Source organism: Streptopelia decaocto (assembly GCF_964273445.1).
Source record: "Streptopelia decaocto genome assembly, chromosome: 1".
NCBI lineage: Eukaryota > Metazoa > Chordata > Aves > Columbiformes > Columbidae > Streptopelia > Streptopelia decaocto.
The window spans coordinates 3,703,279-3,728,220 of NC_138663.1; the positions used below are offsets into that span (position 1 = coordinate 3,703,279).

A 24,942-nucleotide genomic window follows, 5' to 3' on the forward strand; every position below is an offset into this window, starting at 1 on the left:
CAACTTTATGCTGAAGGACCAGGGAAGCTAAAAAGCAAGATGCAGCCCTAAGTGAGAACCCCCGGGTGGCTTTGGTGATAGCTAGGACAAGGAAGACCCACTTCAGTTCATCTAAACAGACACTTTGCTTTCTTCTTGAGCAACATCAGTGCATGTACTGGAGCCATCACAGATTTATCCTGTGCTGCTGATGTCTAGAGTTCTGAGTCATTCCTTCTGTGGGAAAAGTTCACCCTGAAGACTCAAGATGGATTTTTGTTTGGGTGAAGACAGAGTGTTCAAGGGCAACAGGAAGAGCTCTGTGAATGCTCCACATTGAGGAGTATAATCGCTCCCAAATGCTAGGGAGATAATCAGTGCCAGATAACTATTCTCTGTTGATTTAGTTCTAAGTATTTATCTAGCCTACTTGTCATAAGGCCTAAATCCGAGCTCCTCATTTTTGACGGATCTATCCTTCCTGACCTCCTCTGCGAATGTTCCCTCAAATGTTGTTATCTTTATTTCATTGGTGGAGAAACTGAGACACAGACATACAGGGACTTCTCTAGTCACAGGAGAATCAGAAGGATAGTAAGGATTTACCTGAAAGTTTACTAAGTCCAAAGCTAGAACAGAGAGCCTAAGACACACTTAATCCTGATGGTGTTATGCCAAACTTGCCATGGGTCTCAGGAATGTGGACAGTAACATGGACAAAGCCAATCTTTTGACTAGTCATTTTATATGACCAGCATGACTAAATCATTCCCAAATTGTTTTTTCTCCTGGGTTTGTTTTAGGACAGAGTCTGTGGCTGAGAAGATGCTCACCAACTGGTTCACCTTCCTTCTGTACAAGTTCCTCAAGGTAAGAGGAGCATCATGCCTGGATGAACAGCTGCTTTAATACATTTCTTCTTGGTAAGGTTCAGTTGGGGCAAAGACTTCCCAGGTATAAAGGAAAAGGCTTTCATTTTCAAGAGAGAACTCACTGCCTAATGGGAGGACTGTTTTCTGATCCAGGGAGAACAAAGAGGGACAGTTTGTTAGAGAGGCAGCCTGTTGGTCTTATTCCTGGACAGTGGTGAGATTTAAGAGTCAGTGTTGAAACATGAAGGATTTCAGAGCCTGGGGAAGATGTATATTGAAAATGCTCTAATTTTACTACCAGACTCAGTTCTCCATCACATGGTGATCCATATTTTCAGTGTATAGTGGCTGGACATCTCCTACCACTCCTGCTCAGAGGCAGTACTGATGCCCAGAGCCTTCACCACACTCAGTGCCTCCACCATCCTTAATCTGCTTTATCCATACCATAACCAGATCCCTGCTTAGTTTAATTTAGGACCGAGCCCAAGCTCTTCTTGGCCCAAAGGCTGCCTCGAGCCTGCACTGGGCATGGCCATGTACCCTCTGAGTACAAAGGGCTGGATAGAATATGCCATTTGAATCTGACTACTGCATCAGGGGCTGAGGCTGTTGCTGCTTTGTATCCCAGCAGGAGATAGCATTGGCTTTGCAGGATGCTCATCAGCAAAGCAGTTAAAAGATCTGAGATACCCCCTGAGTCTTCCCATTCCTCCTGGAATGCCTCCTTGGGGGGGCTTTTTGAAAGAAACTGGTCTCTGCAATTGTCCTCTATCCCTCAGACCAGACATGAGGAAGAAATTGTTGCCCCTGAGGGTGGTGAGAGCCTGGCCCAGGTTGGCCAGAGGGGTGGTAGATGAACCATCCCTGGAGACATCCCACGCCAGGCTGGACAGGGCTCTGAGCAACCTGAGCTGGTGAAGATGTCCCTGTTCATGGCAGGAGTTGGACTGGGTGAGCGTTGGAGGTCCCTTCCAACCCAAACTGTTCTATGATTCTGTGATTCCTAATGCAGTTGCTAGATATTCTTAGACCTTACAGCCCCATTTGGACACTACAGCCACCCTGTGCCTGGCAATTCAAGGCTTTACAAATCAATCCCATTGCCCTGAACATTCCCCTGACACAACCTGTCCAAGGACGAACACATGGGAGGGATTTGAAGGTCCCTGGAAGGTAATTTCAGTGACTTCAGTATCAGATTCCTGCCTCCAGCTGAAAGGAAAGGATATAAGGAGGTGACTCTCCAAAGCACCGCTTTTATAATAGGCTTTTTTCTCCCACTCAGCTACTTGTCTTCTTGCCTTAGCCTGAACAGAGGCCTGATAAGGGCAAGAGACAGGCACACAGAAGCAATATGCTGCTGGTAGATAAGCTAATTAAGTGGGAGACAGGTGTAGGAACTGAGAAAGGGGCCACTTTGCTTCAGATTATTAACTTGTTTTTGCTGGGATTTACACCAGAGGAAAATGACCTCTCTCATTGAGTTGGGACACATTGCAAGAGGAAAGGGCAAGGTGGGGAGGAGGGGAGGAAGGATGGAGAGACGAAGGGGGACGGAGGCAATAGAAGAAAACACAAGGAGGGGTGCAGGGCAGCAAATGTGCAGAGCGTGGGCAGCAAGGGAGGAAAGGCCAGGAAAAGTGTAGGAAGAGGAGTGCAATGGGTGTGAATGATGAGAAGGAGAAATTTGGGAGAGCTGTGCTTTGCTGGCCCTGCCTGTGTGCTGCTTGTTGCTGTCCTGTGCTGGGTCACATACATCTGAGATCACCAATGCAACCATACAGATCCAGGGGCAGATCTCCCCTGGGTCATGGCTCCTGCCTGGCCATCCCTATTTGCCTCTAGCATGACAGTGCTTAGGGAGACTGTAGACTCTGCCACAAGATGTGGGGAACCAGAAGTCCATCTCCCTTATAGATCTGTCTCCAAGTCCTCTGAGACCCATCCCACCACCTGCTCAAGTGCAAACCTCTGGCCTGGTGGCAATCACTTGAGTAGCTCCTGCAAGGCTCTGCTAGCCCAAACATTTCTGGGGAGCACTGGCAACTTTATCTCATGACAGGACACTTGAGAGGGCTGTTTGCACCCTTGGTGGTATGGAATAAATAGACCGATTCTCCCTGATGCATCTGTCTCGAGTGGCTGGGGATGGCAAACCGTGGCAGTCACTGAGATGTTATGTAGGTTGAATTCTCACCTTCTGTTTCACCTCATGGTTGTCTCTCACCCCTGCAGGAGTGTGCTGGTGAACCTCTGTTCTCTCTCTTCTGTGCCATCAAGCAGCAGATGGAAAAGGGTCCCATCGACTCAATCACCGGGGAGGCCCGGTACTCGCTGAGTGAGGACAAGCTTATCCGACAGCAGATTGATTACAAGACACTGGTGAGTGCTCTGAGCACATCTTCCTATGGGCTTGTCCAACCTCTTTTAGCAAAAAGGCATTTAAAGACAAGAAGTCAGCGATGGGCATGCTTACCCTCTGGGACAATTTGTTCTTGCAACCCAGCAGGTTAACCCTGCTGAAGACTGACATCCCCTAGCACAGCAAAGTTTGTGGCTGAAACATCTGCTTGCAAAGCAGGTTTGCAAAGACGCTGCTTCCAAGTGTGCCCCGTCCAACTTCCATTGTGCCCCGCCCCATGCCCAGAGCATCCCCAGCCTCTCAAAGGGATTTTCTGTCCTCTGAAAGCATCTGCACTCATTGAAAGGTAGGATGACAGTGCCAATGCCTTACCATTGCTTGGGTTAGGTGAGGTCTGGGAGCACTGGAAGACAAACATGAGTCTCGTGTCATGAATGTGCCTGTGAATGTGGAGACAATAGATATGGGCAATCTACTTTGTTCTATTAGACAAAATAATCCCTGTTGTCTACCCCTTTTCCCCTGGAGTGATGTCCAGCCTTCCAACATCCCTCTGAGTTGTAAGACAAATGTAACAGTCTTCCTACAGCAGAAAGGTGAGGATGTCACTGCAAGCTGTCACCACCCTGAGCTTTTCCCTGTGAGGAGTGTGATGTCCATCGTGGGGTTTCTTCCTCATCACTCTTGGGTTCCCCCAGGGGTATCTTCATGCCCTGTCTCCCCATCACCTCCTCCCTTCTCCCTGGTCCCTAGCACTGGTGGCAGAGCTGCCCAGCTCCAGCACAGGCACACAAAGCGCCCTTGGCCATGTGGAGTGTCCCCAGCACTGAGCTCAGGCAAATCGAATATAAGGCCCTTGACCACAGGACACTTGTGATCACAGGGACACCCAGATCAGGGCACAGCAAGTCCAGAGACGTCCTGAGACCTCGTGGTGTTGTGCCAGTGCAAAGTCCATGGCCTCCTGCAAGTGACAGCTTTATGAGGCTATATTTCAAGGATCTTGTCTAGAATAATCCTCAACAGAAAAATAAAAAAAAAAAAAATAAAATCTGTTGTCCGATGAAGATTTTGGCACCATGGAATATGCTAGAAGTACACAGTGGAGGGATCTATTAAGTCTTCTCTAGAGCTAATGCATCCATTTCTCCTGAGCAAGCAGAAGGCAAAGAAAAATGAACTTGATTTAAAGATTTCAAGGGAAAGAAAGTTAATCCCTGTCACTGAGTCATTTGCTTCAAAATGTAATTGTCTGCATGGTGGAAGATATACATTGCATATGCCCAGCTTGAGTTTCTAATCTGAGATTACACCCTTTTCCCATTTTATTAAAGAACATCAATTAAAGAGCATTAGAAATCTCTTCTTAGCGTGTTTGTGGGCATTCACTTTTTCCTGGATACACTAAATCCACTGAGCTTCTAAGCCTCTGTGGGATGAAGAGCATGTTCCAAGTCTTCAATGATCCTTGTAATTTCTTTATTTCCCATGTCTTTGATCTCAGAAAACCCTAAGTCCACATTTTAGGATGATCAGAAGGTGCTCTGAACTTACCAGGTTATTTTATTTGCACCTTCAGTTGAGAGATATTCATCTCACTTCACCTTAGCTAGCTTTGATAGCTATGTCCAGCCAATATTAGTCCCTTGACCTCTCTTAGATCTTGGCTCAGGTGGGCTGACACTAGGAATGCCTGCTTTTCTTCAGAAAATACAGATAGTCCAGAGTCGAGCTTTGATTAAATCCAAGTCTGATGAGGTGGTGAGACTTTATTCTTAAATAAGAGCACAATTTTATTTTACATAGAAAAACATGGATTTTCTACTAAATCACATAATTTACAATTATGTGTAATTGTCTAGTAATTTGGAGACCTGATCTCACATGGAGAGAGTGAGCAAAAGGAAGGAAAATGCAGACACAGAGTGATCGCTTTCACCAAAGGAAATCCCCCGATCCTTTTAGACTTGATATAAAGCAGCCAGCAAAGGGTAGTAATTATACAACAGCCTGAACAAAGCTCTCCTCCATTCGCTTTGTGTCGTTTGATGTTAATCAGCTCTCCCTTTTACATCTCAAGAGCAGACAAATATATCCCGATAGGAATCTCAGCAGATTTACAGAGATCAGCTTCAGTGAAGGAGATTAAGAAGAAGGAGAATATGAATAGGATTATTCTTCCTTTCTGTTTCTCTTTATTTGTTTTATTTTGTCCTTTCTCTACCTGCCTTGAGGAGTCTGTCATCTTTCATTAAAAATATATAGCAATGAAATAAAGCAAGAACTGATTCAGGATTTGTAATATAGGAATTCCCTCAATGTCTCCTGCTCTCTACCACTGTGAGTTTGCAGTGTGTGTGGCTAAAATTCATTGGGTTCATGTTTTGTGAATGCTAGGTGGCTGCCTGACTGAGTTAAATCACAATTCCAGCAGTGCGGCATGTTGAAGCAGCCTGTTTATTGTCATCATTCCAGGAAGACAGGGCCTGGGCTTCCTTTGGAAGGCATTTATTCTTTAACCTTCATTAATCATGACCAAATATTTTAAGTCATGGTTTTTAATATGGTTTAAGTGTAAAGCAGATCCAAATAAATTGATTTACCCAGGGAGAAAAAAGAAGACAGAGCACTTTCAGACATCTGGAATTACTAATTTCACAATACACACCTCATTTACTAAATTTTTATTTTTTCCATCTTTTTTCTTTCCAAACCAGACAACTCTGATTTGCTGTCTGCCAGGTCCTACAGTTCTCCAAGGAAGCAACCTCAATGTCCTCAGGTCTTTGCAGTCTATAACAATTTCTCTACTTACAAAGGATTTTTCAGGACAGTAGAAACTAAGGTAGTTACAGATGTGATTTGCTAGAATAAATGTGTTGCAACTAAACAGTAGGTCTTTTCCCAAGCCGTATACCTCAGAGAAACACCCTCTTGTGTTAATGTCTTTGTGAGCAGCCAGTGCTCATCATCTCTGGTCTGCGGTGTTATTAAAAACACAGCTAGATTATTCCATCTACAAGAGACGGGGAGATCTCATGCCTGCTGACTGTCATCTGCCTTTGCCAGAATCCATGATTTTTTAGCCATTCTCCAAACCAGAGTCCAGATGCAAAGTCTCGCTCCCTATCGCCACTGCTCTGTGGTTGCTGGGAGATGAAAGATCATCCGTCTCCTGTGTCAACTTCATTTCAATTAATACAAATAATGCAGGGGAGCAAAGACCCCGATGTGTGTCAGGAGCTGTCAAGAGTATTGGCTAATTAGTGCTTGGAGGTGGTAGGTGGGAGCTGCCCAGTACATCTTGCTCTGCATGGTCCCTGCACAGCTCGGTGGCTCCAGCACTGAGAGCCTAATCAGATCATCTCTCCTGACAATATATTCTGGATGGGTAAAGGCTCTTTGAGCTTTCTTTAGTTAAGGCTTTTCAGGGAATTTTGGTGGCAGGGAGGAAGCTACTAGCAAAATATGAAGGCTCTCCAATGCTTGGCCTCTTTAGAGGTCTTTCTTGTCTTTGCTCACTGCCAAGTCTTACCGTGTGTTGGCCAACTTGAATCTCCCTTAGCCCAGTCTAGAACAGAAAGACGTCTGTTGCCAGGACAGAAACCATAGTGATGTCCTTGTCTCGGGGCAGACCACTCAAACACTACAGAGAACTCTAAGCCAGGGTCCCCATATGAAGTAATCATAAACCGTGGCTTTATTATTTAAATGCTAATAATCCACAGTGAAGATCAGGGCTTAACTGAGCTAAGCATTGCATCTATATATACACTTTGAGACAGATCATGGCTGGAAGGGCTGGCAAACAACAAGAACCCATGGATGTATAAAAAGGTCAATAAACACAAATCCAGTGAGATGACATGCCCCAAGGTCACACACAGTCAGTGGGAGAGCAGGGCTCAGAATTTACTACTCCACTTGCTCCCAATTCCTCATCTTTCCATGTTGACCCCACAAGTGGCACTGTCCTTACGCTGTTCTGACACAGACATGACAGAACGGTGGTGCCAACGGTGGGTGTACCCTCAGTGGCAAAATATTCAGCATCTCCTTAGGTAACACTGAAGTCTCCTCTCTCCTTCATCCACCTTGCCAACAAAAAGGCTCAAAGGCACGTGATGGAGCAGGAACAGTGAATGCACTCAGGAGATCGGCATCACAAAGCTTCTCTCAAAATGACTATTCATGCAGAAATACAACACAGGCCATCTCAGAGGTCTCTTCCTCACCAGATTGTGTCGACATAGCTGAGGAGAACTGCAGAAGCAATAGGTTTAGTTCTTTCTCTTACCCTTGGCTGTTATGAGGACAGCCCTGGGTGAAGCACAGGGCAAACCTTACTCTTCCAGTGAGACTGGAGTGCCTGAACTCTGCTAAATGGATAAAGCCAATGCTTAGATTTCTTCTCTTGGCCATACCCTAGCAGGGAAAATCTATAGAAAGCTGGAGAGAGAACAGAGGAAACCCCTGGGAAGATTCCCACAGAAGTGGTAGGAATCTCACTCACCATTGCAAACACCTTAATATAATTAGGAACTTCAGCCTGTTGGATGAGGAGCAGATATTTTCAATCTGTAGAGTAATGATTACTTCAATAAGGCCCATGTCAGTCTCCAAGAAGAGCCATTTAGCATGTGCAATACACAGGTATATCCTGCAAATTCCTGAAGTCTTGGTACTGAGAAAAATTTTGTGCTCCACAAGAGAACAGTTGGAAAATACCAGCTGAAAGTCCATGTGAGGCCTGGGACACATATGTCAAAACAACTGTGCTTTGGGGAGAGCATTGATTTCTATAAGAAATGGTCGAATTCCCTAAAATAATGAAAGAAGCCTCTTGACTGTTGTTGAAATGAACACACTGGAGTTCTGGAGTTTACAGGTAGCACCAGCAGCTCCCATTTATGCTAGAGACCACTAAGAGCAAACAATCTCTGCACAGCCCTTTGAGATATTGCTTTCCCTGCTACTTCTTCTTCCAGCTGATCCAGAAAAGAGAGCAATGACTACTTGAGTCAGGACATGAATGATTCTGGCTCATCCAGGCAGAGCTTTTCGGCCATCTTCCGAAGTTGGCATCCTATGAAATTCAAGGGCAATGAAGTTATAAGAGCACATCACCTTTGTCAGCTTCCATTTGGGTGGTGGTCCACACTGCATAGAATCATTTTGGTTGGAAAAGACCCTCAAGATCACTGATTCCAACCATTAATCCAACACTGCCAAGTCCATCACTAACCCATGTCCCTAAGAATCTCATCTATGTGTCTTTTAAATCCCTCCAGGGATGGTGACTCCACCACTGCCCTGGGCAGCCTTTTCCAATGCCCGACAGCCCTTTGCATTAATAAGTTTTTCCTAGAACTCCCTCCACCTCTCATAAGACTTGTGCTCCAGACCCTTCACCAGCTATGTCGCCTTTCTCTGAATTTGCTCCAGCACCTTAATGTCCTTTGAAGTTCCCTTCCAACCCAAATGATTTTAGGATTATATGTCTTTCTTCTAGTGAGAATTCCAGAACTGCATGATGGGTAGTGTTGTGGTGGGCACTGATCAGCATCTACAAGAGATATTGGCTATTCTGAATCAGTAGCTAGATGTCTGGCAGGGTAGCCCAGATTATTTTAAAGACCACTAAGTGTCTTCATGTGGGGAACTGAACTGAAGCCCAGGTGTTTGCATCAGAGATAAGTCACACCACACATCCTGGTCTGACTGGCATCAGCTTGGGTCACTGAGAGATAAACCTAAAGAGTAACTGGGTCTCCAGAACCATGTGTGACCCCCATAGCACTCTCAAAAGAACTGTCCTAATCTGTCATCACTGCTTCATTTCCCTACAGATGGGCAATGGGAGGAGGACAACTAATAACCTCAACACTGGATGCATTTCAACAGTGCTTTTTATGTTTAGTTCTGTGATCCTGTGAGATGAAAGATGCCACAGAACTGTAAATCTGTGCCGTTATTATTATCTAAATTGATGCTTCTTCAATACTCCTGGAAGTGACATATAAATAATAGCATTATGATCTAATCAATATCTCATATTTACATCTCCTCTTTCATCCAGAAAGATCACAGAGCTCTTTGTAAGCAATATATTCACAAGTCCCTCTTAGTTGAGCATGACAGCACCAAAGGGAGCCTGGAGAGCCAATATATAATTATACTGATATGATTACACCCAGTTTCAAGCCATTTTGAGATCCCACTACATCTTAGTAGCTTAAAAAAAAAAGTGATAGCGAGTCCAGTGCCTATTGTGGACCAGAGAAGAAAATTTACAGTCAAGGTAGCATTTGTCTAAGGCATCAAAACTAACATGTCTGCACTTGTAAAAGTAGTACAGGAACATTTAATGACCATATATATAGCCAGAAGCATTGCTGAACACTCCTTCCAAGTTCAAAGGTGTGTTAAGTTTATAAAAGTTTATAGACTTCACACTCCTGTAACCAGAAGAAAGCAGAATGTTCAACATAGAAATGGCCAAGAAATAGTGGGCAGATGGCTGTTAACCACCATGTGTATGTGTTTAAGGCATCTCTCTCCTTCACTACCCCGTATGCTTTGCATTTACTCCTGGACAGAATCTTTGGATAAAATTATATTCACCTTCTGAGAAATGAGAGGCCTCTCTAGTTGGGTCAATTTTCTTGTTCTACATGTGAAAGGTTTTGTTGCTGCTGTTGTTTTGTATTTCTTTTTTATTTTTTTTTAAGAAGTCTTGGTTTAAAATTGATAACATACTTCTGAGAAGGGTCTTGGTCAGTCCTGTGCTGTGCAGAAGATGGGCAAACTTGACTTTGAGCGATTGAAAAACACTTTTACCTGAATTGTGGAAGTCAGGTGGCAATGTTAGGAGGCCACTATTGAATTAGGTCACCTTACCAGCTCTCCAGGGAGTGGGGAATGAATCAGAGGCCAAGAAAAGTTCTGGAGAACCTTTTGAATATCAGTTCAGCTCCAAACAGCATTAGGCTTGATTGCATTTTTTATTGTTTCTATGAAAAGAGTGTGTCAATGATCATTGTCTGGTCAACATTTTTACTGAAAATGCCAGAGCCTGAGCTGATACTCATGGGCTTTCTTTTATTAATATAGCAAAGATAACCAAGGAAATGAGACTCAAATATAAGGGGCTGTTCCCACAAGTATAGAAGTTTCACTTCACAGACATAAGTGGCGTGAGGTACAAGTTCAGTAAAACCTTCACTGTCATTGGCTGCAACATTGGAGCCCAAATCACTCAGCTGAGGGCCAAATCCTGAGTTACCTTTCATTCACTGGGCACAGGGGTTGAGAGGAGCATAGGCATGGATGGATGCAACCCCCTTGTGTGAAACCATATCTACGTACCCTCTCAAAGAAGGGAATACTCTCAGTACACATTTTCCACCTTATTACATTCTAGATCCCTCTGGCTTGTAGGAGACAGGGACCTGCGAGAAGGTGACTGCATATGGGTAGCCACAGGGTCCCCGTGGCTGCTGTAAAGTGCACAGTGTGTCTCAACTGCATCTCTCGTAGGTCCTGAGCTGTGTGAACCCCGACAATGTGAACAGCCCTGAGATCCCGGTGAAGATCCTGAACTGTGACACCATCACGCAGGTCAAGGAGAAGATCCTCGATGCCATCTTCAAGAACGTGCCCTGTTCCCACCGACCCAAAGCTGCTGATATGGATTTGGGTATGTGAGTGCACAAGGGGCCCTGATTGTCCCTGGACAGGGGGGAGAGGGGAGCTGGGAGATGCAAGACAACTAAACATGATCTAGACACCATTTCTTGAAGCAAGTGCCATGTATCCAGACTGGATGTACCCTTGGTGCTTGTGCAAGGCAGAGCAGCAGTGATGGTGGGAGGGAAGAAGTGAATGATTAAAGTGATGCATATTCTCCTGCCTTATGAAATCTTTGTCCATGAGGACTTAAAAAGACCAGTAGCCACCCTGCTTTATCTGTTCACAGAATACAGCTTGGACAAGGGTATGGAAAGGGCATGATGGGGGCTATTCTCACTTTCCTGCCAAAGACCGCTGGAAAAAGAGCCCTGAATGCCCAAGGTGGTGTTGTCAGCCATGTTCAGGCTGCAGAGGTTTATTCCCAGCTCTTCTCTGAATATTGGTGGTTCGGATTATACATACCTTCTTGATGAGATAGTCACAGCTCAAGCAGTATTAATTACTCATTGTATGGGCATGTGTAAGGGGATTAAACATTCTCTGTTCAGTGGCTGCATCCATTGCACCCCTGACTGCTTCCCTCTCCTGCCAGCACCAACAGCAGGTCTGGGAGCTGCTGCTCTGAGGTTTCCTTTCTGCAGAGGTCTAGAAGGTCTTAAGGAAAGATTAGTCCTTCTGTTAATGTATTATTGGTTTCTTTTTTTCTCTATGGTTTGCTGCTTCCTCCATTGCTCTGTTTGGAGGGTGGAAAGATGTGCACCAGCTTCACTTGCATTTCTAGGCAGTTGTGTTTTTGATCTATGGGGCATACAGGGAGGTGTACAACCTGATGTCTCTGAGACCAAAATCTGTCTCTGCCCAAAATCAGGAGGAAGGATGCTCTAAAGAGTGAGATGTCTGAAGTTGGGGTCCAGAGGCAGATGCGACACAGCAGCTGGAGGCTACTGTGAAAGAATGTAGAAAAAACTGCTCAGGGCATTGCTGATGTCTGTGATAGGCAGCAGGGGACTGTATTGTAGCTGTCTCTGCCAGGATTTCCCCTCACTGACCTTCAGTGAAAGAGGCTTGAATGGAAAATGATGGAGTCTATAAAACCCAGCAATGCAGAAGAGGAACGAAGAGGAGAAGGAACGGACTGACTCCAAGAAACAATTCACAGCAGCAATAGAGGCAGGAAAGATAGGTCAGGGATTAAAGTTAAGAGTCTATATGCATGTGTGTATGTGTAGGGGAGGAAGAGATTCCTGACAGAAACTGCAACAAGATTCCTGCTCATGAAAGGCAGTTAGAATAATGCAACAATCTGCCAAAACCAGCAGCAATAAAGAGAAGATCATACACATCATCAAGAAAGGACCCAAGATGATTTTGGAGCTGCTGTGAGTCGGCAGGGGAATGATGAGTGACAGGGGAGCACGGGGCTGGCAGGGCAGGATGCCAGGGCACGGTAGACTGGAGGAGTGGAGTTTCCTGATTCTGTGATCTTTTTACTTATTTGATGCTGGATGGCAGCCACAGAGCCCATTACGTTTGGATCTCAGACTGGGTATGAGCACAATGTAGTTTTTCTCCTATGGGGGTGAGCGATGCATACGTACTAGGAGGCAGGAATTTTACCTGAATGTTGCAAATATGAGGGATAAACTGGAGTCCGCAGATTTTACCATGGCTCTGACAACTGACAGATACAGAAATGTGTGTGCAGGGTCCCAGCTGGAGCCTGACAATTTTCCATCCAGCTCTGCTGCTGTTTTAAGAAATATTGACCTGCTGAGTGATGTTGAGGACCAACAAGTCCCAGAAAGCATTTATGAATGTGTGCACCCCTCAAAATACAGCCTTGTCCATGCTGACAGGAGAATACTTAATGAGCAGATGTTTGGTTAATAGCACTGACGATGCAGTTGGGCAAAAAAAACACAAAATAAAACACAAAATCCCCCATAATCTAGTAAAAGAGTCTTGCTAGCAGCAATATAGTTGCAGGCTCCTTTAGCACAGCAGCTAACAAGGTGGAAGGAGCAGGGCTGCAATGGGTGAAGCAGAAACAAGAGGATATTCAAAGCTCCAGCCCAACCCCTTTGCAGGAAAAGATGTTTGTTGGCACCTGGCATCCTTCAGTGACAGTGAAGCCAGCAAGGAGAGAGCAAAAAACACTGCTGGCTTTCAAAAAGCAGCACAGAGCTCTCAGGATCAACCTGGCCCAGGCTGAACACTCAGAACCACAAAGGCAGCTGGATCAGCCCCGCCAGTCCATGCAAAACTCTAGGTCAGAGCAGATGATTGTAATCTGGCCTTGAAATGGATGGTTTTCTAAGCAGCAACACCATTTTCTATTACCATCACAATTTTCTGGGCTTTCTGTCCATACTAAGGCCAGATTGCTCGTGTGGAAGAAAGCAAACAAGCTAATGAGTTATTTGGAGTTGTTAAACGCAGGGTAGCTGCAGGCAGAGTGACTTGTATGTGTCGCAAATGTCATAATGTTTTGCAGTTACCCAGACAACTCATGGAGGGGGCTGTCAGCTGAAAGCACTTATTTTGGACACCCTGAGGTTACATTCTAGTCCAAAACCTGAATTGCAGCCCTCTGAGTAAAGGCTTCTTTCTTCAGTGGCTATTTTTGTTATTATTATTTTTTACAGCCCCCACCATAAATAAAATGCTCCATCTTTGGGAGAGCATTAGGGTGTGAGGATCACAAAACAGGGATTCGACTTCATGCTGAGGTATTCACTCTTCCCTGTGTTTCGACTGCTTTTTGAAATGGACTGCTGAGGGGACGAGAGCTGCTCGGTTAATTGCCTTGCACCCAGGGATGCTCTCTCAGGCTCATTGTGGAACACATCAGGGCAAGATTCTGCTGCCTCACCCACGGTGAAGTTCTGGGGTGGGGGGTTCAAGCTTTAGAAGCCATTTAAACTGGTTCTAACTCTAGTATATGTACAGTAAGGCAGACAACTTGCATATTGAGGATGAAATATTTCCCGGTCATCGTCCTTTTATGCATTCTGATATTATTTTTCTTTCCCCAACCATGACAGTCCTTTCTCCACCTCAGAAGCAGAGCTGAGTTTCTTCTCGCTTCCTAGAGGTCATTACATACTAGACATTTACCCATTTTTGCTTCCTACCCATCTGGTTATACTGATGCCTTCAGCATACAGACAAAAGGTTTATTCTCCTGTTTTCTGTGCCAATATCTGTCTCTCTCATGGAAATTATTGGGAAGCGAAAAAATACTCATAGGACTAAAAATAGCCCTCTAGCTCTTCAGACTAATCCTTCATGAGCACAAATGATCATGAAATAGGCAGTGAACCTGTGTAAGCCACGTGCATTTGTGCCACATGCAGAGTCAAACACAAAACATTTCCCACCCCTTCATGGGACAGTTGGGTCTTTAGGAGAAGCGTGGGCAGCACAGTGTGTGGCATAGAGTTGACTGAAATGGGTTGTAAGCATCATGACCTAGAAGTGCCTGTACACGATGGGGTAATTGATGATGAGTAGCTCAGATGACGGCACCTGGAGTGAGCTGGCAAGTCTTCCATCCACCTGGTTATTTCAGTTGCCCATAAAAATGTTCCCTCTGCTCCACTTTTCTCCTTTATTTAATGGGCATCTTCAGGGTGACATGGATCACGGAGAAGGCACAAGAGAGGTGTAATGTTTTCTGTAGATTTTGAGATGTAGGAGGACATCTACCCATCTCCCAGTTCCCCATAGAGTCATTCCCTAGCCAGTATTGCTACAGCTCAAAGCAACACCTCTTTGTCAAAGGCCCCTGGAATTTCCTTTTCCCCAGTCAAGATGAACAGAAAGGTTGTTTCTTAAAAAAAAAAAAAGAGAGAGAAAAAGAAAAAAAAGAAGTAATTCCTGTGTGCAATAAAAAGATACACTATCTGCTGAATGAAATATAAAGGCTTCACAGCAGCTGTCTCCTGAGTTTGCATTTACCACTGCTCCAGATTGGAAGGCTTGATAAAGATAATGGGATTTTTTACCTCGCTCCCCCTCTCTCTGGAAGGTGGAAGTGTAACAAATTGGATTGGAGTATGTCTCTTCTTTGTGCCAGCTCGCAGAGGAGTGCACAGATCTTATGAGAGAGGGGACAGGGTGCTGCCAGCGAGGACAAAGCTAAGAGTTTTCACTTAATGCTGTGAAAATGGATGTCAGGGTCACCTTCTCCTCCTCTGCACTCTCCCTTCCCATTCCCTTGCTCGCAGACATTGCATTTCCTTGTAGATCGGTGTGTGACCACCTCAGCTGGCACTCGTGGAGAAGGGGACCATGCAGTGCTCCTCTGAGACTAGGAAGAGCTGGGGGTGCACAACTGGGGGTCCTTTGCCTTTCATTGCTCAGATGAAGTGATTTGTGTTTGGTCGGGGCAAACGGGCTGCAAAAGCAAAGCCAGATGCTCTGAACCTGCCCTGGAGGTTGTTTTTTCCCTTGGTCTTGCACAGGATTGGGTCTTGTACAGAGTCAGACTGGCCCTTCCTCTTCCTTGCATGGCCCTTTTCTGCAGGAAGGCCAAGAGGTGGTGGATGCCCCATTCCTGGAGACATCCCAGGCCAGGCTGGGGCTCTAAGCAACCTGAGCTGGGTGAAGATGTCCCTGCTCATGGCAGAGGGGATGGACTATATGAGTCCCTTCCAACCAAAACTATTCTATGATTCTAAGAGGAAGGGCTTGGTAAACCCCTGTGCCTATGCAGAAGCACAAAGGGCTTGAGGGGATATCCCACAGTGTCACCAGCTCCCCAGGAGCAGAGCAAAAGCTTGTGCTGGTCTGAGGACCTCGTCTAGCCCTTGAATACAAATAAAGCAGAAAATGCGGAAAGCTGTGCCTACCCCTCATATCAGAGCTAAGTGCAACATTGAGAACCTGTGCACCCCTCCCAAAACGCCACATAAGTGTGTGTACCTCCTCAAAGATAAGTCAGGGGAGAGGAAGACCATAGGAACATCTAGAGCCCTGAAGGAAAGAGGTCAAAGAGACACCGTCCCCAAGAGACCATGAGAAAGGCGCATGAAATACACACTCTGTGACAGCAGAACTGGCTTAGGCACTCTGTGGGGCACATCATAAGAACACTATTTCCCAGCCCAGCATGAATTTCAGCATTTTGTGTTTTTCCAAGCAGTATCTGTGACCAGTTAGCTTCTAGGAATGTGGTCCAGGTGGGAATGAACAGACCATCACCCTTGGATATCACAAAGATAATGTAGGTGAGGATCTGGTGAGCTGGAGTAAATGATGAGCAGTTCAGGATCAGTGCTCATCCAAGATAACCTTTGCTTACACTCCGAGTATCTCCAGCCAAAGTAACATCCAGCAATAAACACAGCAGCTGACCTCTTCCTGCTGATTTAAATGAATAATAAAGGCAAGGGCGGCTTTCCCAATACATTTTAATTATGTGATAAGAAAACTGCTGAAACCGAAAGAAATTTGCAACGGTCCTTGCATTTTTATATTAGTAAAAATAAGCAGGGGTGGCAGGTGATGCCTCCATATCCCAGAGTTCATTTTAATTAACTCTCTCAAGTGAATAGACTTTCTGCTATGGCTCTGGCTAAACCGTATGTGATTGAGACACGACAACCAAAAGGGAACCTTTGGGTGGTCCAGGTTGTCTGTGGTTAAGCCACAGTTTTCTCTGATGTCACCAAGTGATACTACGTTTCCCTCCTTTCAGTTTTGTTCTCGTGTTCCTCACCTATAGGCAAGTCTGTGAGTTCTCTGTGGGGAAAGCACTCTTCAAGATTTGAGGAAAAGGTGATACCCTAGGAAGTGATGGGGTGCTCTGGTCCTGCAGAAGGAGAGGAGCATTCATCATTTCGAGACAGAGGCTGGAGAACTGGATGCGGACCAAAAATAAAGCCCTTCTGCACACAGACACGTTGCTGAAGGCTAGTAGATTAAGTGCTCCATGGAGCAAGGTGTTGCTTCTGTCTCTGGATCTTCTCCCTGGTGTACCTCTGCTGTGCCCAAAGCAAAGGGCTTCCTGATTTGGGATTGACTTTGTAATTTGAGTGTCAAGAAGCGTTGAGTGAGCAGCAATGAAGAAAACCTGAGCCCAGTACAGGGTTTAGTGCAGTGCTGAAGAAGACACTGGTCTGCCCAGGAGAGCCCTGTCTGTGTCTAGGTCTTGGCAGTTAGACAAATCTCAGGTATTGATAAAGGCTGTGTCCATGCTGCTAAAGAGAAGCGGGCACTAATTTATATCGCTGACGCGAGTGACATTCAATTACCCCTGACCCATGGTGATGGCTAACATATACAAGGACAGGTTGGGCTTGGAAACGGCCATGTTAAGATGTCCCTGCTCATGGCAGGGGTTGGACTGGGTGAGCTTTGAAGGTCCCTTCCAACCCAAACTATTTTGTGATTCTACGATTCTATGATTCTGTGCATTATTTCTCTGTATAGAGCTCACCATTGTGTGCAGCTATGCACCAGCCTTGGACTTCTTATCTCTATAGGCAACTTCTCTGTGTTCTGATTTCTGTTTTTAAAGGGGTGGGTGTTTCCTGTGCAAAAGTTGTTTTGTGACAGCAAAATCATCTTATCAAGGGTGAAGAAACCAGTGTGTATAACCAAGGTCTCATCTCTGCACTTTACCATATGTCTCTGACTTTTGCTTTCCTGAACCACCTCCTTGAACCTTTCATGATTCACCTATCCTCCCTTTCCCTCTCTCATGGGCTCCGGACATTTGTGCATCCATATGTTGTATGTGGTTGGAGGCATCTGACAGAGGGTTGTGGCAATGGCTGATGTGCTGCTACATGGATGCAGCCTGCGTGTGTTTGACCACATGGGTCATGGGCACAGGGACTACCAAGGCTCTGTCCCCTATCTCAGAGGCTTTGAACAGCAGAGTTCAGTGTCCCTCTTCTCCTTGCAGAGTGGCGGCAAGCAAGTGGGGCAAGGATGATCCTTCAGGATGAAGACATCACAACCAAGATAGAGAATGACTGGAAGAGACTCAACACCCTGGCACACTACCAGGTAACTGTGGGAGACGATGGGTAGGTAGAAGGTAGATCAGCTAAGAAAGTGAAAAGAAGAAGGGCAAAGTGTTATTCTCTGAGATGCAGAAGTAAACAACAATTGAGTGGGCAATAACTGGGCAGATCCCTTGTTTTGAGCATATCCATCCTGTTGACATCCATCTCAGCATGACCTTGAGATTCATAAGAGAGGGCTAAAGAAGTCCAAAAATATCTTACACGAGTGATAGATGTCATAAAAAATGGAGTTTGGGTCAAAAGCTTCCCCAGTCCTTTCTCTCCTTGCCAAAAAAAACCCCAAATCCAAACCTTATTAAGTTTAATCTGATGCTGACGATTTTGTCATTTCCTCAATCACACCTTTTCTATCTATGTTTCATAACAAGATTTTCTTTTCATTTAAGAGCTGACCTAAGGAGGCAGCAAGCAATAATTTGAAAAGGAAACTAGACTTTTCACTTCAGATTGACTTAAGCATTGCTGGCTGACTCCAGAACATGTTTTTCAGGGGGAGCAGGGATGTTTTCTATTTTATTTCACACACAAAAAAAGGCATAATTTTCTTTCCCTTCCGTGCCTTTTCCAGCTGTTTGCTTCAGGCAATGAGCTCCCAGCCATATAGATGAGCTGGGGCAGAGCAGGTCTCAGCTGTCAGGGTGCTGAACTCTACATAATTTACTTTGGCTATCCCGAGGGCAGACACAGAACACGCTAGGACAGACACTGATATTCCTGTTGCCTCAGTTTCCCCATCTCTAGTGTGGGGTTAAAACTACAAAGAGCCAATTATTGCCTTCCGTGATTGCTGAGGGCCTATTTAATTAGCCTCTGCAGTGCTTTGAAGATGAAAAACTCTATGCAAGTGCTAATTATTATTATTACATAGACAAGAGTTAGGCGTTCTTAGCAGGTTTTTTTTCCCACCTATCTCCTTTTTATGATGTCTTATTTATCACATATATTTCTGATATTGCTCCTCTGAGCCACCGGCTTGTTAACATTTCTGATACAGGACCCACATGAATCGCCTCACCATAGAACTGGAAAGTCTGGCTTGTTTCAGAAAACTTTGTTTTCTATTGAAATGCTATTCTGTGACATCCTGGAGCACAGGCACTCCAAATCTGACACAGTTGTGGTACTCACTTCGGTCCAGTAGTTCATTTGTCACGTGGAAGAAGGAGAATGTGTATGGAGAATTTAACAGGACCCATCAAGGTGGAAAAGGTAGATAACCATATCTGAGCTAGGCACCTAGATATCACTTGCAGCTAGGTGGAAGGAATAGAAAATTTCACATCAGTTTTATCATCCTTACGGCACATGCCATCTTCGATGTTTGAAATAGCTCAGATCATTTTATTCTTCTCATGCTCCTGTTCTGCATAAGAACTTCCTTGTGAAGAGCTTGCTGGCAGCTTTACTGAGGTTAATACAAAGACTCGCATTGTTGTCACTGGATTTTGAGTTAGGACCTGGATGGAGCAGAGTCTACTTTGTCATCAGTTGTCCTATTGCCCAGGTCCAGGCTTCTAGCAGTATAACAAGAGTTTTTGTGCCTTTTTTATTAATAGACCCCCTCAAGAAAGCATTTGAAGCTTTGGAACAAAACTACTGTCTCGCCTACAATGACACTGGTTTACAGCTCAGTTTCTGCTGCTCGAATCTCTGTTCTCCTTGGTGTGCTCCTCAGCCAGTTCTCAGAAGCTTATTGACAAAGTCCCTTTTTTTCTCTACAGGTGCCAGATGGATCTGTGGTAGCTTTAGTCTCCAAGCAAGTCACTGCCTACAACGCAGTCAACAACTCCACGGTCTCCCGGACCTCAGCCAGCAAGTACGGTAAGGACCTGTCTGCTGATGTGGATTGAGAAGGAGACATCCAAAACTTCATGGTGGCTACAAGACACTGAACACCAGCAAAGACAATGACTGGTTGATATGATTGCTTGAGGAATGACAGGAGGAGAGGATTTAGCCATCTAAAACCTTGGTGTCTGGTCCAAGCTGCTGATCCGAGTGGTTGAGTTGCTCTTAGGAAGTACTTCTCTCTCATTAACAAAAGGAGGACCCTATAAGATTAGCTGCCTACATTTTAAATCACTGAATCTCACTCTTAGAGGCAAGGGGGAAGCACAGGACACTGCATGGGCTCAGTCATTCTGGTGGCCAAAGTCTTTGGAGCACGGTCTATCATGAAGATGAATCCGTGGCACAGATAAGAGGCCTCTGAGGCTACAAACAACCACAATCTATGTAGGGCATATCCTGTCTACAGTTGTGTCTCAGTGTGGGTCTTGTGTGTCCCACCCAGCTGTCTTATTATCCCAAAGGAATTTGCACCTGGAATAATAATAAAAATGTCTTACTGAGGTCTTACATCAGCAGTGGATTGTTGTTCCCACTTTACCCATGAGAGAAGCGAGAATGAGACAGCTGTGAAATAGATTCCAGGTGGAAGTTCTTCTGCAGAGCCAGAGATCTCGTGAGCCTCACTCGCACCTTCACACACCTTTCCCCCTGAATTGCAGCTCAGGACGTGTCTCACCATGGTGATACTGGAAGGCAAAGCAAGACCTCTCTAATGTGCAACCAGAGTGCTTCAAAACCACCCTCCAACCTGGATGCAACCCTCTCCTACCAGTTTATTGTTATTTTTTAATTTATGAAAGCATTTCTGATCCTTCTTACTCCCTTTAGCTTGAGGCAAAATACAGTTGCTCAATGTCCGGAGGAGCCCCCTTCCTCTTTCTCCAAGGACATAAGCATTCCAACAGACCTTATTAATATTCATCCTCTTTGCCATGTTGTTGCAATTACTGAAAGACACAGTGACCTTTTAAAAGGAAGACTTGAGGGGGGTTAATTTCTGTTGGATTTCTTTAATTCTTTTGCCATTTGATTTTTCGGGACGAGGGAGTGGGGAAGAATGCAGGGGGAGGAGAAGATGTGGTGGGTCAGAAGTGACTGTTAATTGCAATTAAGAAAACAGCATCCAGAGAGAAAAAGGATATTCCATCTGATAATTAATATGTAGAGATCAGTAATGCATTAATGAGGCTGATTCAGATCTTGCTACAGAAAGGTGCAACACTCTTCTGTTAATTATGGTTGGAAAAGACTCCATATCCACAGCATTGCTGGAAGGTCAGGGAGGGGAATGCCTCATGCCATCACTCAGGGGCAAAGAGAGGTGAAATTCTGAGGCTAAAGGTGTCTTTAGAGAGGAAATTTTGACATCATGTCTGGCTTGGTTGACATCCCTTTTCTTTGCTGAGCAAATCCCTCAGTCATAGGATGATGCTTTGACAATAAGGCCTGGCCCATACAAATGCTCTGGGGTCTTCCGTGTCTCACACTAATTTCATCTGGAAATATGCCATTGCTGCCTATTGTTACATATTGATTGATGGAAATTTATTTAATATTAATGTGGAAATGCAGAGCTTGTGAGAGCAGGGACATCACAGCATTGCTACAGCTTCCTCACTTTGGAGACCCAAACTAACCTCACCCCAGGGTGGACTCACTAGTTGTGACTGTCTCAGCTTCATACCCAGATCTGTATGAGCATCCATTCTATACACTGAATGGGATAAGTCCCTGCTACCAAACCCAGACAGAAGAGGTCATCTTTTTGCCTGTCTCATGAAAAACTTACATTAGGTGGCCCGTCATTAGCACATTTCCATGGTGAAACCCATTAATCCCAACACAAGTGCTACTAGGGCTGAAACATATGTGTCTCTCTTTGCAGAAAACATGATCCGTTACACGGGCAGCCCTGACAGCCTCCGTTCCCGCACCCCCATGATCACCCCTGACCTCGAGAGTGGAGTCAAGATGTGGCATTTGGTGAAGAACCATGAACATGGTGACCAAAAAGAGGGTGACCGAGGCAGCAAGATGGTTTCTGAGATCTACCTGACAAGGCTACTTGCCACCAAGGTATGTGGTTGGGATTGGGAAAAGGGTGATAAATGGGTTTTTAAAGGCTGCAGTGGAACTTCTTCCCTACAAGAAATAAGAGACTGCTCAAAGGATGCCAAAGAGTGATAAAGAAAGAAGGAAAATAGAGAAAGAGGAGTGCTCCAAGCATGGAGGGGAGAAGCTTGAATTCAGAAAGTAGAGTCAGAAAAGGGACATTGGTGAGCAATTAATTAAATTTCACTCAGACGCATGGTATGAGCTGAGGAGTTGTCACATGCAAGGACAGGCGTTGGACTTGGTGATCCTTGTGGGTCCCTTCCAACTCAGGACATTCTGATTCTAGAAGAACTTAACAATGAGGAATGAAAAACGCAGGGTCACAAGACTGGTGGAGAAAGTCAGCACAGAGGTAGGTGTGTGTCAGGGTTGTTGATTATACTGGTTTGTAGCTTGTACAAAAATTGAGTAAATTAAGAGCCAGGGAGTAAAAGTGTCCAGGTTAAGTTCCAAGGATGCGTCACAGCTCACATGCTGAAATGGGCTCCTATGCCACAGAACCCTGGATTTTGTGGTACAAGTCCTTCTTCTCTGCCTTTCCCCTGGGCCCGTGAAAACTCTTGTGCTGATGACTTAGCAAGGGGTTAATAGGTGGACAGCTCCAAGGAGAGCAGAGTTAGTTGCCCATCCCCAGTGAGATATGGAAAACTCAGGGTCTCTGAAGAAATAGTACAGATTAAGCCAGGCAAGGACAGAGCAGGGACATCCTGAACTGAATCTCCAGACACATCTCACACATCATAGCTGTCCCATGGGAAGTCTCTGCATAGAGAGCAAAGACTGTATTGAGAAGCTGGCAAGATCACATTTTCTTAATCCAAATTCCCCCAAAATGCCAGAAACAAGACTCCTACATGGGTGCCTGCCAGAGCCTGCAAAACTTTTGTGGTGGGACAGTATGTATTTAGTGAATTGGGGTTGCAGCATCGTGGGGAGGACACCTGTACAAATGGAGATCACTCAAGCTGGCAAGTCTAAAACTTACTGCAGTGGACTTTGGCTCTGGGGCAGCCAGAGAAAGTGGCTTAATTGCCACTGTCTGCACAGAAAGAACTCGCTGTCACTCATCATCACTCTGTCCCTTCCCTGTGAAGGGGATGGCTGGTTCTTGCTGCAACTGACTCTCTCTGGGGTTGACAAAAGGTCACAGAACCACAGAATAATTTTGGTTGGAGAGACCTTGAAGATCATCGAGTCCAACTGTTAACCCACCTCTGACACTAAACCATGTCCATAAGAACCTTATCCCCACATCTGTTCAACCCCTCCAGGGATGGTGACTCCACCACTGCCCTGGGCAGCCTGTGCCAACCCTTTCTGGGAAAAAAATTTTACCAAGATCCAACCAACTGTCCCCTGGTGCAACCTGAGACCATTTCCTCTCTTCCTATCACTTGTTATTTGGGAGAAGAGACCAACACCTGCTATACTACAACCTCCTTTCAGGCAGTTACAGAGAACGAGGAGGTCTCCCCTCAATCTTCTGTTCTCCAGGCTGACCCCCCTAGGTCCCTCAGCCACTTCTCTCAAGCCTTTCACCTTCTTTCATCTCTGACCAAGACCTATCTTCCACCTAACTCTCTTCTAAAGGCTCTACAGGAGCATGGACAAAAGCAGTTGTCTGAGTTTACATTTATTTGCTCTTCCACCCTGTGGATGGTTGTCTCCTTGGAAAAGTCTGCATTAATGAAGAGACTGAAATGATCTTTTGCACGCCAGCAGAGAGGAGGGCAGGTGGGGACGAAGACAATATAATCAGAGCCAGGCTCCCTGTGCGGTTCTTCTGTCCCCTTGCAGTGCAGAGCATCTCTGTGTCCAGATCTCTGTAACGTGAGAGTTATCTCAATGCATTCCAGAAGTGGAAACCACAGGGCAGCTGTGGCTCAGGTGTGACAGATCATGTTGTCATCTTACCCTGCTTTGAGCAGGTTTAAACCAAGTGGTGATCAAACAGCCCAATCTTCCTCCCTTCTCTGAAGTCTGGACTATCATCGTTTCTTGTTGAGCTGTTAATAGGCACAAAGTAATTCAACGTGTTTATGCAAAAGTCATATGAGTTTGCCCATCAGACAGGTCTCCATCACATACAGAAGTCCTACCAGAATTTATCTGCACATTTGTTCCTCAGCATATTTTTGCTCTGATGTCTGACTCTCCCTGCAGCCTCACTACATTGCAGTGGGATTTGAAGATAAAGTGGCTTTGTCTTTAGCCCCTGGTACACGTCCAGCTCCCTGGAATGAAGATGTTTTCATGGATCACACAATGTAAAAAGAAAATGATGCTCCCCAGGGCTTGGGCCCCAGCTGGTGTAAACCAGCAAGCACTGGTCCAGTGCTGATTTACACTGTCTGGGGATATGTCCCTTGCCCCAGCAATGAATCATTTTTGCTTTCTGTTCTGGATCACAAACTCAACATTCGTAGTTTGGGATTTTTTGTTTGTGTTTTGTTTTGTTTTTCTTTGTTTTGTTTTGTTTTGTTTTTCATGTATACAAGAAAAAAGAGGCTGCAAATGTTGCACAGCAATAGAGAGAGCAGGAAGGCTGGGGGTTTATTATTTCCTCTCTTGGGGTGAGCAATTTTCTTTCCTCATCATGATCATTTGAAGGAGGGAAAGAGGAGCAATTGCTAGTAATACAATCCCAGGGAATAGTTTGTTAAACTGACAATGATTTTTATTCTAGTAAAACCCTGACCTCTGAGACCTAGAGTCTCTTGCCTAAAAGCCTCCAAGGTTTTCTTTGTATTTGTGTGGGTGAGCATGTAGAGAACTAATTCTCTCCAAAAACTGAACCTTAGGGCAGCTCTTCCTTTTCAGACCAACAAGATTTCCCCTCCAGGGCCATTTCTGAGCCAGACATGTGCTGCAGGGCTTTATTCACCCTGTAGGAGTTCACACGAGCCAAAGGTGCCTGTTTGTTTCCCAAAGAATAAATCAAGTGGTGAATCAGCAAGAGACACCAGTTTTCTAATTAAGTATTTGTTAGTGCTATATAATCTTGAACCACTCTGGTGGAACCTGGTGCTTC

General features: G+C 45.1%; 1 protein-coding gene across 1 annotated transcript in view; it reads left to right on the forward strand.

The window, feature by feature from the left end:
• PLXNA4 (plexin A4) overlaps window positions 1–24,942 on the forward strand; it is a 493,956-nt gene that overhangs the window by 446,855 nt on the left and 22,159 nt on the right. Inside the window, exons 23-28 of the mRNA XM_082068193.1 lie at window positions 783–849; window positions 3,090–3,236; window positions 10,756–10,915; window positions 17,822–17,925; window positions 19,667–19,766; window positions 21,682–21,872. Coding sequence (XP_081924319.1) covers window positions 783–849; window positions 3,090–3,236; window positions 10,756–10,915; window positions 17,822–17,925; window positions 19,667–19,766; window positions 21,682–21,872 — 769 coding nt within the window. The remainder of the gene's footprint in view (window positions 1–782; window positions 850–3,089; window positions 3,237–10,755; window positions 10,916–17,821; window positions 17,926–19,666; window positions 19,767–21,681; window positions 21,873–24,942) is intronic.